The 18331-nt window shown below is 42.8% G+C and overlaps 1 protein-coding gene across 1 annotated transcript in view; it reads right to left on the bottom strand.

The window, feature by feature from the left end:
- The window catches only part of LOC116980018 (transferrin receptor protein 1-like), a 42247-nt gene extending 34679 nt beyond the window's left edge, over positions 1-7568 (bottom strand). The window contains exons 1-3 of the mRNA XM_033032079.1: positions 7457-7568; positions 3942-4001; positions 2905-3121 (exon numbers count right to left, since the gene is read on the bottom strand). Coding sequence (XP_032887970.1) covers positions 2905-3121; positions 3942-3974 — 250 coding nt within the window. The 5' untranslated portion in view covers positions 3975-4001; positions 7457-7568. The remainder of the gene's footprint in view (positions 1-2904; positions 3122-3941; positions 4002-7456) is intronic.
- Between the last annotated feature and the right edge of the window lie 10763 nt (positions 7569-18331).

Here is an 18331-nt window from a genome sequence, read left to right as displayed (position 1 = left end):
CCGTGAGGTTGCAACACATGCATGCATTAAACAAAAGTAAATGATCCTAAATCAACAGATTAAATTGAAGCTCTGCAAATCTATCACACCTAATTCTGAGTAACCAACAAGAGACAGTTCCAATAACAAAACCAGCCTCAATGACCTTGCTGCTCGTGGTTGTGTACTATTGCGCTACTCCCTGTACATTCACAAACACGTGACCAAGTACCATGCCACACGATATTGAACCCACCAATGACACCACTGGTGTTCATCAGATCAACAATGATGAGACAAAGTACAGAAAAGAGATTGAGACCTTGTGTCGTGGTGTCAGGGCAACAACATGGCCCTGAATGTCAGCAAGATGAAAGCGTTGATTGTTGGCCTGGGGAGGCGGGGGGGGGGGAGGGAGGAGAGATGGGGGCCGGGGGCCGGGACTTTAACCCTGTCCTCATCAACTGAGCTGTTGTAGACGGAACTGTTGTGGAGATTGCTGATATCTTCAGGTTCCTTGGCTTCCATATCACCAGCAACCTGGTCCCTTCATGATAAATAAAGTATTTACTTTGAGAAATTTCAGCATGTCCATGAGCATTCTCTGCAACCTCTACAGATGCACCATGGAAGGTAGCGTTTTGACCACCTGAACCTGCAAAGCAATCAACAGTCCATCACCAGCTTGTGACTTCCTTTCACCAGGTCCAGCTTCATGGTGCCCTTCATCAGGATGGCTGGAAATTTTTACAGGATGCTTACCAACGTGGCCATTCCTTTTTCTCACTTCTACATGTTACAGTGTTGAGCATCTATCATTACTCTAGAATAGTGGAGACATACAGCAAGGAAACGGGCTCTTCCAGCTAACTTGAAGCATCATTCATTCATCTTGACCATGCTGACCAAGCTAATCCCATTTGCTCTTGTTTGGCCCATATCCCTCTAAACTTTTCCTATCTATGTACCTGCAAATGTTATTATTGTATCTGCTTCAACTGCTTCCTCTGGCAGCTTGTTCTAAATACCCACCACACCTTGTGTATATTGAATCTTGATGTATATGATAATAAACTGATATCAACTCATCGCAATATGAATCTTCTTTCGCAGCCTCAGATGAGGCATCTTATCAAAAGCCTGAAAATCTAAGCAAAGAACATCAACTGACTCTCCTTTGTCTATCCTGTTCGTTAGTCTTCTCAACTAAAACCCTGCTGACTTTGGCCTATTTTATCATGTGCTTTAAGAACCCCAAAACCTAATTCTTAATGATGAGGTGAAGTTTCCCTCTAAAATCTTACCGACTGTGGAAATCAGACTATCTGACCTATATTTTACTTTATTTTGCAATGCTCCCATCTCAAACAGTGGAATTATATTTGTGTGATTTTCCAGTCCTCTGGAACCAGTTAGGACTCCAATCATTCTTGAAAAATCACTACGAATGCATCCACAATCTTATCAGCTAGCTCCTTCTGAACACTAAGGTGTAGCCCATTCGGTTCAGGTGACTAATCCACCTTCAGACCCGGGCACCTACAGTTCCACCTTCATGGCACAGTGGGACGTTCAAGGGTGGAAGGGGAGTATTCAAAATTCAGTGGTTATTAGGAGAGTACAATTAGGGCTAACAGGCACTGTTTCCTGCAGCAAAGACAAAGCCTCAAAACCATGTTGCCAGATCAGTGCCAGGGTTGAGGATGACACTTCCGTACTGGAGAAGAACTTGGAATGGGAGAAGGCGGATACTGCTGTCATGGCCCACTTAGGCACTAATGACATAGGAAGGACTTGTTAAGAGATTCTGTTTAGTACAATAAGTTTCTGAATCCATATAGAAATTAACAGAAGGAACTGCAGATGCTGGTTTAAACCAAAGATAGACACAAAAAGCTGGAGTAACTCAGCAGGACAGGCAGCATCACTAGAGAAAGAAAGGGTGGCGTTTCAGGTCGAGACCTTTCTTTAAACTGGCTGTTTGATGGGACCTCGAGAGAATGAGGCTGTGGAATTAATATTAGGAAACAAAGAACTGGGAGGTACATTAGACCAACAGAGACACAGGAAACTGCAGTCTTAAGCAAAAAAGATCAGAACAATGCAAGAATCGGCTCTTCGGCTCACAACATCCGAGCTGAACATCATACCATGATAAACTCTTACCTAACTGCACGGTTCATATCTCCCATTCCATGCGTATCCATGTGCATATCCAAAAGCCTCAAACACTATTGTATCTGGCTCCACCACAACATCTGCAGCTCGTTCCAGGCTAATCTCTTTTAAACTTTGCCTTATATTATTTGATATTTAGATCCTGAGAAAAATGTTTTGATCGTCCACACCATCTATGCCTCTCATAATTATATATGCTTCTGAGGCCTCCACTGAACCTGGCGTTCCAGAGAAAACAATCCAGGTCATCCAGCCACTCCTTGTAGCTAATACTGTCGAATCCAGGCATCATTCTGGTAAACCCCCTCTGCACTCTTTCCAAAGTTTCCACATTCTTTTTGTATTGGGGTAACCAGAACTGCATGCAATACTCCATGTGCTACCTAACCAAATAACGTTGTGTCACTACTTCCTGACTCTTCTACTTAATGCTTTGGCTAATGAAGACAAAAATACCATACGACTTATTTGCCACTATCTTCTTGTGTTGTCACCGTGAATGAAATGGACAACATTTTTGGATCAGGACCCGTCTTGAGATGGAGTGAAGCTGGAAATACCATTAATGCAAATTAAAAGTATTAACATTTACCAGTAATTGTAATTTACTCACAGGAAATTACTAATCACAAACTTCAAAATGATAAACGTTAACTTTAACCTAACACCAGTAAATAAAAACTGTGCATCATAAACTTAGGCAGACTGGAAGGGGAAAGAAGTGTCATAAAAAAAGGCCTTACTTACCTATTGTAAGAAAAAAAACAGCAAACATTAAAGTTTTCATGGTGCTTTTACATTTATCGTGAGGTTTCTGGATGCGTGTCAGCATGCCATCTACCATCCCATCTCCTATTTCCTCATCATTCTCAGTGTCTGCTGATTTCATCTCAACTCTGCTCATATCTCCATCCGCTTGGCGTGTCAGACTAAATCGAGTATATGATCTCAACTCGCCTCCAAACTAAAAGCAAATTGAAAAGGTTATCATCTTGAATTTAACAATTTGTAAATAATGTCATGACTGGGGGACTAACTATAGGGAAGGTTACAGCTAAGGATGCATTACCATTCCATGTTAAGATTTAAGTTTCTACCTTTTTACTTTTCCCACCCCAATCCCGTATCCTCACATTCCCTTCAGCATCTAAAAAATCCACTGATTTCAACCTTAAGTATACCTAACCTCAACATTTAGTTAGCCTAAGCAATTGCAGTTCCTCGAGGTAAAGAATTCCAAAATACACACCCCTCCAAGTAAAGAAGCTGCTTGTTTCAATCCCAAATGGTCTTAGCCTGATCTGCTCCAGTTATCGAAATATCCATAGTAAACAGCCTCTAAGCAATTTGTTTTTCTGAACATCAGTGCAGAGTCCAATCTTAACCTTTCTTATTTGGCACGGTAATAATTATCAGAAATGTAATTGCAAACTTCAAAACATTTAAATTGGTTACTTCGAATGTAAAATGTAGTTAAAGTACAATCATTAACAACTAAGGCAAAATGACATGTATATTGAGAGCAGATTTCAAATGCAAGATCTTCCACATTCACAATCTTTGCACCAGTATCATTTAATTGACCTCAGATGAAAGAGCATGGCACATATTGACCCAGTGATAGAATTAAATTAGCAACCTTTGTCCATCCTCCCTCCGCATTACCCAACCTCAATTTTCCCTCCAAATTTTTAATCAATGGCTATAGAACTGCATGACTTCAAGCACAGTACAAGGCTAACTGCATCACCATAGAGGAAACAGGAACTAAAATAGTTACTTACAAAGTTAGAAATGGATGCTCTAATACTCTCCATTCAGATTTTCTGAAGATATTTAGTTACCTGAAAAAAAATGAAAGTTACCAGATAAATGACAGTAGCCTGAGAATTAATACCTTTTATTGTTTTCTGTGAGGTGATTAGAATTGTATGAATCATATCATAATCCAAATTTGAACCAAATGGTTGGATTTAGAGTCATACAATACAGAAACAGGCCCGTCGCCCGACACTTCCTTGCCGACCAGGATTTACAGCTGCGCTTGTCATTTGCTTGTCTTTGGCCCATATTTCTCTAAACCTTTCCTATCTGTGTACCTGTCTAAATGCCTTCCAAGCATTGCTATTGTACCAACCCCTGCAGCTTTCTCTGGTAGCTTGTTCCATTTACACACCACCCTGTGTGAAAAGAAAATGTTCACCAAGTCTCTTTAACGTTCCTCCTCTCACCTCATGCCTATGCCCTCTAGTTCTGGACTTCTTTACCCTGGCCAAGAAGACTGGGACCTTTATCCAAGCCCCTAATGAATTTATATACATCTATAAGATCACTCCTCAATCACACTCCAGGGAAATGTGCCTCAGCCTACCCTTATAACTCAAATCCTGGTAACATCCTGGTTAATTTTTTCTGCACCCTTTCCAGCTTAATATCCCTCCTGAAGGAAGGATTGCTGGAACCAGACAATATTCCAAATGTGGTCTCATCAATGGCTTGTGCAGTTGCAGCATGATATCCTTACGCCTATACTCAATACATATACTGTTGAAGGCAAACATGCCAAAGGCCCTTTTCACCGCCATGTATACTGTGCCACCATTTTCAGGGAACTGTGTGATCTTTTCCCATAACTATTTAAAAAATACAGTAGGTAACTGGTCGCAAAGTGTGACTCTTCAGCCACCTGCCTTGCCTTTTACCCTCGTCGGTGACCCAGTGTTGCAGGCTTTAAAGAAATTAACAATGCCGAGCTGTGTATTAATGGCTATGTTTGACATCACTTCCAAATGTAATGATGGAACAGAATTTCAGAAGCAAAGTAAAACATGCGGCAACTCATTTGACAGATACCCCAACCCAGGAATTTGTGGAGTAGTCCCCACGCCGTTAAAAAAAAGCATAATACCAACATATATTTGTGGGACCCTTTAAGCAAGCCAATTCATACTAAATCAAATGCCAACCAGGCGATTGGCAGCCTTGTGCCGTTAGTTGCCTTATCCAAGATCAAACATATCTCGTGCCTTGGAAAAATAAGCTAACAGAAAGGCTGTTTAAAATATGGAAATTCAAATGATGTGCTTTTCTAAAACTGCATCAGCAGCATCAGTTAAGTAATATAATTTCCATTTTAATATTCACAACTTTGCATAAACACAACCACTGACTCTCATCAACTGTACATTTGGTCTGCAGCTTAAAGAAATCTCACTGGATATTATATGTTTGAAACATACTACCAAAGATGCAATGATGTTACAAAATGACAGCAAATATACCGTTATATAAACATAATTAATTAATGTGATTTTGGATTATATGTAGCCTTCAGTAATATTAATTCCCAAGCCATCAAATAACTACAGTATTGCAAATTGCCCTTGACATTAATCCAAGTGAAATGAAACAGTAATCCTGCTTTGGCAAAGGCAAAAGTTTTACTCAAGGCTGACTATTTACAGCAGTTTTCAATAACTTGTCTGTAAATGGATGTGTGAAAATTACATTAGTCCCATTGTAGTATATTATTTTAGATGTGATTTTCCATCCCAAGGCAAGAACTGAGAACATTTGCAAAATGGAGACACTAAAGACCACAGATGCTAGACTCTGGAGTAAAAAACAAACTGCTGAAGGAACTCGGATGGTCAGGCAGTATCTGTGGAAGGCAAGGGACAGTCAAGACCCTTCCTCTGAACATTTATAGAGTGTTCAATTCCATTCATAAATCCTCATTTAAGCTTTTTTGAATTGTATTTTAAACAATGTTGAAAATCAAATGCTTTTAAATAATCTGAACATAAAATTGAACTCATGATTCGAAACTAAACATTTCCTAATCCTAACGTTATATACTGGTAGCCTGTTCACTAAGATTCCGAATGCGCCATAGAAGGCATTGTGCTGTTACTACTCAACACCCAGCATATCGCCAAAAGCAGGAAAGGATTAAACTGACAAGGGCATGTCTTAATTGGTGAGAAGTGCTATTGAACAGTTGCAGGGATTTTAAAGTCAGATAATTATCTGCAGTAGCTGCCAAGTTGCATACACCATAGAAACAGCAACTGATAAATGAGCAATCAAACTATATTTTAAAGCTAAGGAAAAAATTCTGCATGCTGCAACAGGAGCGATATCACTTTGGCACAGGCTGACATTACACCAAATAATTGCACTACCAACACTACAGCAAGCAAGGAACATCCGTCGGGATTACAAGCTCTTCAGTTTTGTTGTAGGCCTTGAATACTACCTTTATAGTTCCAACTAAAGTTTGCCAATATGGCTTGAGAACTCAGAATCAGTGTAGGATGTCCTTCTGCGGTTTACGATATATTACAGAGTATGTAATTCTTAATCTCATTCTTCTGAATTCTATAAAATGATGACTTCTCCACTCACTCTCCCCTCAAGTGACAGACCCGCAGTCCTAGGAAAAAAATCTGGTTGATCTTCACTATGTTCCCTCTACAGCAATCATCTACACATTAATTCTCAAACTGTTCATCTGCAAGCACTTATTATGCAACTCACCAACATTTCTTTGGGGTATATTTTGCTAGAATAAAAGAAATATTTACTCAAAGGTACATAATCTACAGATTAGAAGGCAAAAACACAACATCCTTACTCAAGGACAAAACGGGATGCTTAGAATTTTCCATTGTTCCAGCCAAAAAATATAAACTATTTTGCAATTGGAATAGGTATTGAAACTCAAAAGGCCAGAATATCAACAAAAAAACGAATACCTTTAGCTGTCACTCCATATAATTACAGCCCAATCTTTTCACCTGCAGTTCTTTCCTACACGAGATAGTGCCCCAATTATATTTATCGATCGATTAGTTCCAACCGATTCTAAAAACGCGCTTTGATTAACCGGAGTACATCCAATTCGTTCATGCTTCACCCAGAGTCGGGCACCATATGTACACGTTAGTGTCACAAACTCCCCACTTGACTTTGCACTGGAGGATACTCCATCTCCATCACCTAACCTTGAAATGGTTGAAGCTAAAGGGAAGTTTTGGCACCAGAACTGAGGAGCAGTAGATGATCAGATGTGGGATTTTGTTTGTTAAAGTGGGTAATTTTGAGCGGCCGCTGTGAGCGGGAAGTGGCGGCGGCGACGGCGGGCAGTGCCTGCTCCCCGGGCACATGGTTCCCGGCCAAGGCCCAACAAGCCGGCGGCTCGGGTCCAGCCCGTACACCGATAATCGCGGCCAGGGTCTGGCCCAGCGCAGGTTCCCTCAGGCCGCCCCCCCGGGAACGGGAGGAGGGAGATGCTCACCACACAGTCCGCAACGTCGCTGCTCTCCGACCGACTGTCCGTCCGCAAAGACTCGACCTTCAGCCGCTCGCTCGCTCGCGCGCTGCGGAAAGGAGGCACCGGATGTGACGGAGGAATGGGGGCGCGGCGTGGCCATGGTTACCGCACCGACCTGCCCTTTGGCCCATCGCCGCCTGCTAGCCCCCCCCACCAGCAGCAACCCGACCCCCACCACACTCACTGCCAACCCTCCAGCCGCCCACCAACCCGCAGCCCACCGGCAGCCGCCCGTGTAGAAAGCAGCGACCCGACCCCCCAATGCACCACACGCACTCCCACCAACCTTCTGCCCACCGCCAGCCGCCTATGTGTGGGGCAATCCGGCCCCCCAACCCCACAGCATTGTATTAACCCCGCATTACCACCAACTCTCTCAGATTCAGCACACGAGAGGTAATTTGCACCCACTAGTTCTCCTACCAACCAGCTTGACCTTAGGCAGTCTGAAGAAGGGTCTCGACCCAAATCGTCACCCATTCCTTCTCTCCAGAGATGCTGTCCGACCCGCTGAGATCCTCCAGCATTTTGTGCCTATCTTTGGCCTTCACCAGTATCTGCAGTTCCACCTTACACAGCATGACCTTGAAAGGTAGATAAAAATGCTGGAGAAATTCAGCGGGTGAGGCAGCATCTATGGAGGATAAGGAATAGGTGACGTTTTGGGTCGAGACCCTTCTTCAGTCTACCTTCGATTTTGCCAGCATCTGCAGTTCCTTCTTAAGCACAGCATGACCCTGGGATCTCTTTCAGTTTAATGACATGAGGCAGGAATTTCATTCAGTATTCCAAGGGATTGAAAAATTGAAAGGCCAGCAAGTGAAATTAGCCATTGATGAAAAAGTCAAGCTGATAGCTCAACCGGTGCGGAGAACGGCATTTGGACTTTGTGGAAAAGTAGAAGCTAAAATCAGCCAGTTGATTGATCAGGACATTATTGAACCAGTTGAACATTCGACACCACGGGTGAGTCCAGTTGTGATTGTGCCGAAACCCAATAATGGCATCAGACTGTGCGTTGACATGAGGAGAGCCAATGAGGCAATAATCAGAGAAAGACACCCAATTCCTACGGTTGATGAGGTGTTACAAGAGTTATCAACCAGCAAAGTGTTTTCCAAAATTGATCTCAAGTGGGGATATCATCAGTTGGAATTACATCCTGAGTCAAGAGTGGTGACAACATTCGTCACCCTCTGCGGATTATATCCATATAAAAGACTGATGTTTGGAATCAATGCTGCTCCCAAGATCTCTCAGTACGAAATCCACAGAGTGATTCAAGGTGTACCAGGAGTAGCAAACATATCAGTTGACATCATCGTCCATGCATCAAGTCAGGAAGAGCATGACAGGAGATTGAAGCTAGTGTTGACTAAACTTCAAGAAGCAGGTCTCACTGTGAATGAAGACAAGTGTACGTTTTGCGTCTCTGAGGATTTCATGGGACACAGACTCACAAGTGAAGGGCTGAACCCAGCCAAAATTAAAGTGGAAGTTGTTGCAGATGAACGTGAACCTCAGAATGTAACTGAGATGAGGAGTTTTCTAGGACTGTTCAATAATTGTGCAAAATGTATTCCAAATTTTGCTAAGCTGGCAGATCCGCTGAGAAAGTTGACCAGGAAAGACGTACCGTTCCAGTTTGGTAGTGAACAGAGACAGGCATTCAAATCACTGAAACAGAGTAATGAATGCAGAAACCCTTGGACACTATGATCCAGCTGCACCAACAAAAGTCATAGCAGATGCTAGTCCGGTCGGGTTAGGAGCAGTGTTGGTACAGACACATGCAGATAGACCAAGATTCGTTGCATATGCCAGTCGATCGTTAACCAGCATGGAGAGAAGGTATTCTCAAACAGAGAGAGAAGCACTGGGACTAGTGTGGGCCTGTGAAAGGTTCCATGCATACTTGTACGGCATTGAATTTGAACTTGTTACAGATCACAAGCCGCTGGAAATTACCTATTCAACAAGGTCTAAGCCATGTGCCAGAATAGAACGTTTGGTGCTGAGATTCCAACAGTACAAGTACAAAGTAGTCCACATTGCCGGGAAAGCAAACATCGCAGACCCACTGTCGAAGGATGAACAGCTGGGAGAAACATCCACGCTAGAGATGATCACCCTGTTGAAGGATGAACAGCTGGGCAACATCCATGCTAGAGATGGAAGCAGAGAACTTTGTGCGATTCGTCACAATTCAGTCAATGCCAGGATCCGTGACAACTAAGGAAGTTGAAAGGGAATCAGAACATGATCCTGAACTCAAAGATATCAGAGAGCATATTCACAGTGGACAATGGAATCAATGCCCTTACAAAGCATATGTTCCCATAAAAGATGAATTTTGTGTAATTGGTCAGTGTGGGCTGAGAGGTAGCAGATTGGTGATCCCGCAGGCACTATGACCAAGGATCTTGTCATTAGCTCATGAAGGACATTTAGGCATCTGTACTAAACAGAATTTGCGGAGCAAAGAGTGGTGGCCAGGTTGTGAGAAAGATGCTGGAAAATTTGTCAAGACCTGTCACGGATGCCAAATCACAAGCAGGAGCAACCCACCAGAACCAATTAGAAGTACAAAGTTGCCAACAGGACCATGGGTTGACAGAGCTGTTGACTTTCTTGGACCACTTCCAACAGGTGAATCAATTATGGTGGTGGTAGACTACTATAGTAGGTACTATGAGTATGCAGTGATGAAGTCAACTACAGCAGAAAAGACTGTACAGGCATTACAGAGATCTTCACCAGACACGGGTTGCCTGTTACATTGTATTCCGACAATGGACCACAGTTTGTTTCCGAGACATTTGCTGAATACATGGGAATCACAGGTATCCATCATCACAAGGTGACTCCGAAATGGCATCAAGCTGATGGAAACTGGCAAAACCAGTCCATAGAGAAAAGGATACGAATCGCCCATGCCGAAGGGAAAAACTGGAAGGAGGCACTGTTAGCATACATAGCTGTATATTGGGTGAACACTCACTCAACGACAGGGAAAAGTCCAGCAGAAGCTTGAGAGCACAGAGAGATACGAGAGTCAGATCACTTCCAAACTACCCACCGCCAGTTCTGTCAGCAACACTAAGTCCATCTATGGAAATGTCTACAGTTCCAACAGTGGCCGCATCATTGTGGTTCAGGCCATACTTGTTTGGGAGTGATTGTTAAAAATAAGTGTATGCTCAGCCACAGCTGTAACCACACAATAGTTGTGCTCATCTCTTTCACTGATTGTGCTATGGGATGCTTCAGTTCATGATAGCCACAGTAGAGGTGACCAATGCACCACCACATAATGTCAAAATCACTTCTTCACGGAGGACACCTTCACATGTCCTCTTCACATGGAGGACACCTTCCATTGCATAGACTCCAAATGGATCTGACTGTTGAAAATTGGGCATCTGAAGTGCCGAAGACTACTAACAGCAGAAATGTATACCATCGCAATTTGTAAGATTACCACCTGGTTAAGGACAATTAGGAGGGCAATAATTGCAGGCTTTGCAGGTGGCAACAATCCCAATAAATGAATAAAAATACATTATATCTTTCCCACTCAGCCCTCCCCCTCCCAAAACACCCTCAACATCTATTGCAACCCTCCAATCCTTGTCCCAAAAATGCCCTCTCCTCAATCTCAACCCTTGCCCCTCAAGACATCTTTTCAACTCGTCAAAATCCAATCCATACCACTCAAGACATCCTCCCCCTCAATGCCCATTCCCCATCCCACAACACATCCTCACTACCTTCATCCCAAATTCCCACTGCTCAGTGCACATAACCGCTCAATATATCTCCTCCAGTCAAATTGTAAATTGCCCCTCAACAATTTCCTTCCAAAGCACAACTTTCTACACTTGATATACCCTCCCCATCCCAAATCTGTATCGACACCTCTAAACCATACCCAGGCTCAGCATGGGGACTGAAGTCTCCATGCTGCAGACTCTCACACCACGGGGTCTGACTGTGCTGGGTCCTGGTGCTCCCCCCCCAATCCCCAGCCCCGCACGGCCTGATTTTACCTTCTCCCCAAAATCCACATACCTGACTGTCCTGGCAGACCCATTGTTTCTGCTTGTTCTTGTCCCACCAAACTTATTTCCACATACCTCGACTCCATCCTATCCCTCCTGGTCAAATCCCTCCCTACCTATGTCCAAGACACCTCACACGCTCTTCGTCTCCTCCATGACTTCCGTTTTCCAGGACCCCGCTCCCTTCACCATGGATGTCCAGTCATTCTACACCTCCATCCCCCACCAGGAGGGTCTTAAAGCCCTCCGTTTCTTTCTCGACCGCAGAACGAACCAATCCCCGTCTGCCCATACTCTCCTCCATCTAGCGGAGCTGATCCTTACCCTCAACAACTTTTCCTTTGACTCCTCCCATTTCCTCCAAATCCAAGGCGTAGCTATGGGCCCAGCTATGCCTGCCTCTTTGTAGGGTACGTCGAACAATCCTTGTTCGAGGGGTACCGAGACCCTATCCCCGAACTGTACCTCCACTACATTGACGACTGCATTGGTGCTACCTCCTGCACCCATGCAGAACTCACTGACCATACATTTCATCACTAACTTCCATCTGGCACTCAAATTCACCTGGATCATTTCCTACATCTCCCTACCATTTCTAGACCTCACTATCTCCATCGCAGGTAACAGACTACTGATCGACATCTACTACAAATCCACTGACTCCCATGGCTATCTGGACAACACTTCTTCCACCCTGCTTCCTGTGAGGACTCTATCCCCTACTCCCAATTCCTCCGTCTAAGCCGCATCTGCACCCATGACGAGGTGTTCCACACCAGGCCATTGGAGATGTCCTCATTCTTCAGGGAATGGGGGTTCCCCTCTTCAACTATAGATGAAGCTCACCAGGGTATCCTCTATATCCCGTAGCTCTGCTCTCACTCCCCATCCCCCCAATCGTAACAAGAACAGAGTCCCCCTTGTCCTCACCTTCCACCCTACCAGCCGTCACATACAACAGATAATCCTCCGACATTGACCCCACCACTTGCCACATCTCCCCATCTCCTCCCCTGTCGGCTTTCCGCAAAAACCGCTCCCTCTGTAACTGCCTGGTCAATTTGTCCCTCTCCATCCAAACCACCCTCTCCCCTGGCACTTTCCCTTGCAACCGCAGGAAATGCTACACTTGCTGCTTTACCTCCCCTCTCGACTCCATCCAAGGACCCAAGCAGTCTTTCCTGGTGAGGCAGAGGTTCACCTGCACCTCCTCCAACCTCATCTATTGCATTCTCTGTTCTAGGTGCCAACTGCTCTACATCAGTGAGACCAAGCGCAGGCTTGGCGATCGCTTCGCCCAACACCTCCGCTCAGTTTGCGTTAACCAACCTGATCTCCCGGTGGCTCAGGACTTCAACTCCCCCTCCCATTCTGAATCCAACCTTTCTGTCCTGGGTCTCCTCCATGGCCAGAGTGAGTCCCACCACAAATTGGAGGAGCAGCACCTCATATTTTGCTTGGGTAGTTTACACCTCAGCGGTATGACCATTAACTTCTCCAATTTCAGGTAGTCCTTGCTTTCTCCTTCCTTCCCTTCACCTTCCCAGCTCTCCCACAGCCCACTGTCTCCACCTCTTCCTTTCTTCTTCCCGGCCCCCCCACCCCCACACCAGTCTGAAGAAGGGACTCGACCCGAAACGTCACCTATTCCTTCGCTCCATAGATGCTGCCTCACCTGCTGAGTTTCTTCAGCATTTTTGTCTACCTTCTAAACCATCCTTACTCCTTGCCACACCTACCCCATCTCAAAGCCTCAAATCCACTCCATTTCTGAAAATAACCTGATGTCTCTTCAACACTAGCCCATCCCCTGAATATGCTCATCCAACTCAAAAACCCCACTCTCCAATGCTCAACAAACCCCACTTTTCATCCTGTCCCATCTCCCTGAAATCCCATTCTTGATTCCTCAAACCCCTTTCACATCCTACCACTCAATACAAGCTCTCTATCTCCATAAAATAAATCTCTTACCCCAAAACAACTTGCCACATTTCAATACAACCACCCTGCTACAATGCAGCTCTCCACTGCAAAACCACAGTCTCTGTCCTAAACTGTCTCCCCATCCGTCAACACAGCCTCGCTTTTCCCATACATATCTTGCCATCCCCTTCATACCCACCTAATTCGAAAACATATCTTCCCCCCAACTCACCACCAAACCAGTAATATTCCATCCCCAACAAAGCCTCCAAACAGCCAACAGTACTCCTACACCCTCACCAGAGCTCATTACACCCACCTATCTCCTAAATCCTGTTCCCTGGCCTTCCATATGCCATTTCGATTCCCCCAAAAAACATTCCTTCACAGCACGTTCTATTTTCCCAAAGGCCATTCCCAATCTCCAAAGCCACAACCATTTTGCCAGTTCCTAAAACCCCCTAAACCCCGCAATACCAATCAGCACTCATTAATTGCCCAAAATCCTCTTCTCCAACCTCAACACATTCTATGTGAATAAAAAAAACCACACCATTCTCATCTTCAATGTATGTCTCCTGTCCTTTAGTGCATTCTTTCTGACCACAAAACCCAATCCTATCCCCAGCTCTCAACACCCATTCCTCACTCCTCATCACAATATCCTGCCATGCTGGAGTCCATCTCCATACTGCTCAAAACTACCTCCCCATCCACAAAACCCATTCCACACCTTTCCACCCCGAGATAAAAAATATTCCACTCCTAAGAAAATGCTCCCCACTTCTCCAACAGAATCCACCTTACCTAAAAATAATTTTCACATCCTCTGTTGCAAGTATATATTCCCCTTATAGGGAGACAACATTCCAGGTGCAGTTTTACTAGGTTGCTTTGTTTTGCTTGCCAGCTTTTGGTGATGAATAAGTCACTGAATTTGTTCAAGGTAAGAATTTATATATTTTGAAAATTAAAGTTATTGCAGGAATTATTGCAGTGCCATTTTCCTGCACTGTCCTTTATTTTGCTGAGATAAAGGATCAGCAATGATCTTCCTGAATGACCTGGCAACAGCAGTATTGTTGAAGAATAGCAGACATGGATCTGCCTTTTGTTAATGACTGCAAAGCAATTAGGAATGCAGTTGGTATCTTGACCTTTATTGAAAGAAGATTTGGGTACAAGAACCATAATAGAATTATTTGGGACTTGGTGAGACTGCTTCTGAAAAATGGTCTCTCTACCCAAAGAAGGACACACTTGCAATAAAGGCAAGATTACCCACATCAATTCATGGGATGTTAAAAGTTACAAATGACTGAGGAGAGGAGTTTGTGCAGATTGTGCCAGTACTGCTGAGGTGATCTCATTGAATCACATACAAATTCTTATGGGACTTGACATGACATTGTGGATGATGCTTCTCCTTTCTCTGATGTATGGATCCCTTTATATCATCACTGCAGTTTATTTCTATATACTTGCCTTAGGGTTTTCAAATACAGAAGTACAACGATGCAGAAAGTAATCTTAATTAGAAACGTTTCATACCCCAAGTCAAACCAGTTTATGATACCTGAGGAAGCCCTTTTCAGGTGGTGGGATGTGGGACAAGTGAAAGAAGAGTAAGTAAGAAATATTCCACTGATGTAAAACATATTCAATTTCTCTCATTGTCAAATGATATTACTTCTGCTTCTTGGATAGAAGGGTGGGAACAGAAGCAAGCATAACCCTTTGGTTAGGGACGTGGCCACAATGACTCAAGACTTATTAATCTATATAAAGATAATCTGTTTATAAAAGGTGGTGGAGGCAGACTTAAAAAAAATTATGTCTGTTGGAGGAGAAATGCTATCCAAGCTCACAGAATCACACAATATCTCTTATCATGGTGTCACAGTCAATTTAACCGAAAGTGATACCTACCGAGCAAGATGCTGGTAAATGTGTAAATGTTCGGCATCTCATGCGGTGGACTAAAATGCATGAAATTATTCAGCTGAATTCCACTATTATTCGGCCTATTCACTAAAGAAATCCTAAACCTATTTCAGATTAAATTATCCAGATTTGATCTGTAGTTTGTGGTATGTTAAATAATCTCACAATGTGGAGTGAACAAATATTTAGTGGCTTATATTCAAACTATATTGGAACAATTGTTGAGAATAATATTTTTTACTGTGAGATAAGAAGCACATATATAAAGCACGCCAGGAGTATTGTAAAAAAAAAATTATGACATTTAAAATTCAGACACAAGTAGAATGGTCAATGCAGTAGGTTTTCAGCAGGTTTTCAAAGAAGGTCTTAAAGCATATTAATGTAGACAAATCCCTGAAACCCAACCAAGTGTATCCACCTAGAAAGGTATGATAAGCTGGTTTGAGTTAGTGTTTGAAACTTCTCTAATTAAGATTACTTTCTGCATCGTTGTACCACTACATTTGAAAAACCTAAGGCAAGTATATAGAAATAAATTGCAATGATTATATAAATGGAGATGTGAGAAGCTACGGAAGAATAGTTGCAGGAAGGAACTGCAGATGCTGGTTTAAAATAAAGATAGACACAAAATGCTGGAGTAACTCAGTGGGGAGGCAACATCTCAGGATAGAAGGAATGGGTGACATTTTGGTTTGAGACAATTCTTCAGACTGAAAAGGGTTTTCACCGGAAACGTCACCCATTCCTATCCAGAGATACTTCCTGTCCCGCTGAGTTACTCCAGCATGTTGTGTCAAAGCTAGGGAAGAAATTGGAAGACCCCTGGCAGAAACATTTACCTCATCTTTAGTCACAGGCAAGGTACCAGGAAACTGGAGGGTGGCTGATGTGCCTTTCTTTTAAAAGGCTGTAGGTACTACCCAGGGGACTACAGTGAGATGAACATCAGTGGTGGGAAAGTTACTGCAGGGATTCTGAGGAATAGGATCTACCAACATTTGGTAGGCAAAGACTGATAAGAGATAGTCAGTATGGTTTTGTGCATCAGAATTGTGTTGCACAAATTTAATTCCGTTTTTTGAAGGGATCTAGTTTAGTTTAGAGATAAAGCACGGAAACAGGCCCTTCAACCCATCGAGCCCACACCGACCAGCGATCCCTGCTGATGATGAAAAGATTTGAGGAAAGCAGGTCAAAGAGTGGACCTTAGCAGGCCCTTTGACAAGATCTCACCTAATAGACTAGTCTGTAAGTTTAGATCACATTGGATGTCGGGTGAGCTAGTCAATTGGATGCACAATTGACTTAGTGGAACTAGTCAGAGGGTGATAATGAGGGTTGTTTTTCTAATTGGAGGCCTATGACCAGTGAGACTTTTTCCATGGAACGTAGGAGGCTAAGAGGTGACCCTATATAAATTTCTAAAATAATGAGGGGCGCAGATAAGGTAAATAGTCACAGTATTTTTCCTTGGGCAGAGAATCTACAACCAGAGGTTTCAATTCATGTGAAAAATCCAAAAGAGACCCGAGGGACAACAGTTATATTTAGGATGGTGGGAAGGTGTTGGAAGGAACTGCAGATGGTGGTTTATACCAAAGATAGACACAAAATGCTGGAGTAACTCAGTGGGACAGGCAGCATCTCTGGATAGAAGGAATGGGTGAGGTTTCCGGTTGTGACCCTTCTTCAGAAGAATCTCGACCCGAAACGTCAACATTCCTTCTATCCAGAGATACTACCTGCCCCGCTGATTTACTCCAGCATTTTGTGTCCATCTAGGATGGTGGGAATGTGGAACAAGCTGCGAGAGAGAGTGGTGTGGCAAGTACAATTACAATATTTAAAAGACATTTCGCCAGATACATGGATAGAAAAAGTTTTAAATTAAAAGCAATTAAATTCGACCGGCTCAGATAGGCAGCTTGGTCGTCTTGAATACCGTATTTCCACGGAAAGCCAAAAGTATTTATATTGATAAACAGTAATCTGAAGAATGTATTAGGTAACCCAAGAATCATCATGCTACATCTATTACATTCATTTTTCATCTTTGCAGTGATACAAATTTATTTTTAATATAATCTACCATTTCCCCTTAATCTGTGGGATAAAGTGCATTCATATTAGTGTTGTTAAAGTTTTCCTAGTCACAAAGCACATGAAGAATGGACAAGGACATGACTCCTTTATTTCTTATTTTATGCAGAAAACCAGTCGACTTCAACATTTAGATTGAAATCTGACTCAGTGGAACAAGGTAGAAAAGGAAATATTGTAAGTCTTTAAAAAAAAGACTTTAAATTATTTTATGTTAAATGTATTTTTATGATGATGGCTGGACCTTTTATATAATGTTTGCCTTGATTAATTATTTATTGAAGAGAACACTCTATTTCTCTAAGATTATTTGGCTAATTTGGAATAGCATGATTTGCATCACATTTCAATAAATGATTATCATTAATATTAATTGGTTCAAATCAAATATCAGTTGTTACATCACATTTGTCACAATAGTTGAATCATTTCCATTTTACTCAATAGCTATTTTTTCTCTTCAGTGCTTCCCTAAAAATAAACAACTTCCCTTAAAGGAAAATACTAAATGTCAATTGCCCAAGTTTTTAAAGTTCTGTTACACATTACATATGCTTTGGCTGCATAATTAAATTACCATAGACTTTGCAGGTAGTTTAATTCAGCTGTAAACAAAAGTAACAGCTTCCACTTAGATTTCGTTTTTGTTACAGTCGGATAACCCAGGATGCATCAGATGAGGATTTAAAAATACAAATTTGATTTGAAGGCACACATAAAATTAAATAATTAAAACAATAACTGGGCAGCATATTGGCACAGCTTGTGGAGCTGGTTCATTCAAGTGACGTGGGTTCAG

The sequence above is a fragment of the Amblyraja radiata genome, chromosome 13 (assembly GCF_010909765.2).
Source record: "Amblyraja radiata isolate CabotCenter1 chromosome 13, sAmbRad1.1.pri, whole genome shotgun sequence".
NCBI classification, from domain to species: domain Eukaryota; kingdom Metazoa; phylum Chordata; class Chondrichthyes; order Rajiformes; family Rajidae; genus Amblyraja; species Amblyraja radiata.
Note: the sequence above shows the minus strand (reverse complement) of the source record. Positions and strands in the feature narration are given on the sequence as shown.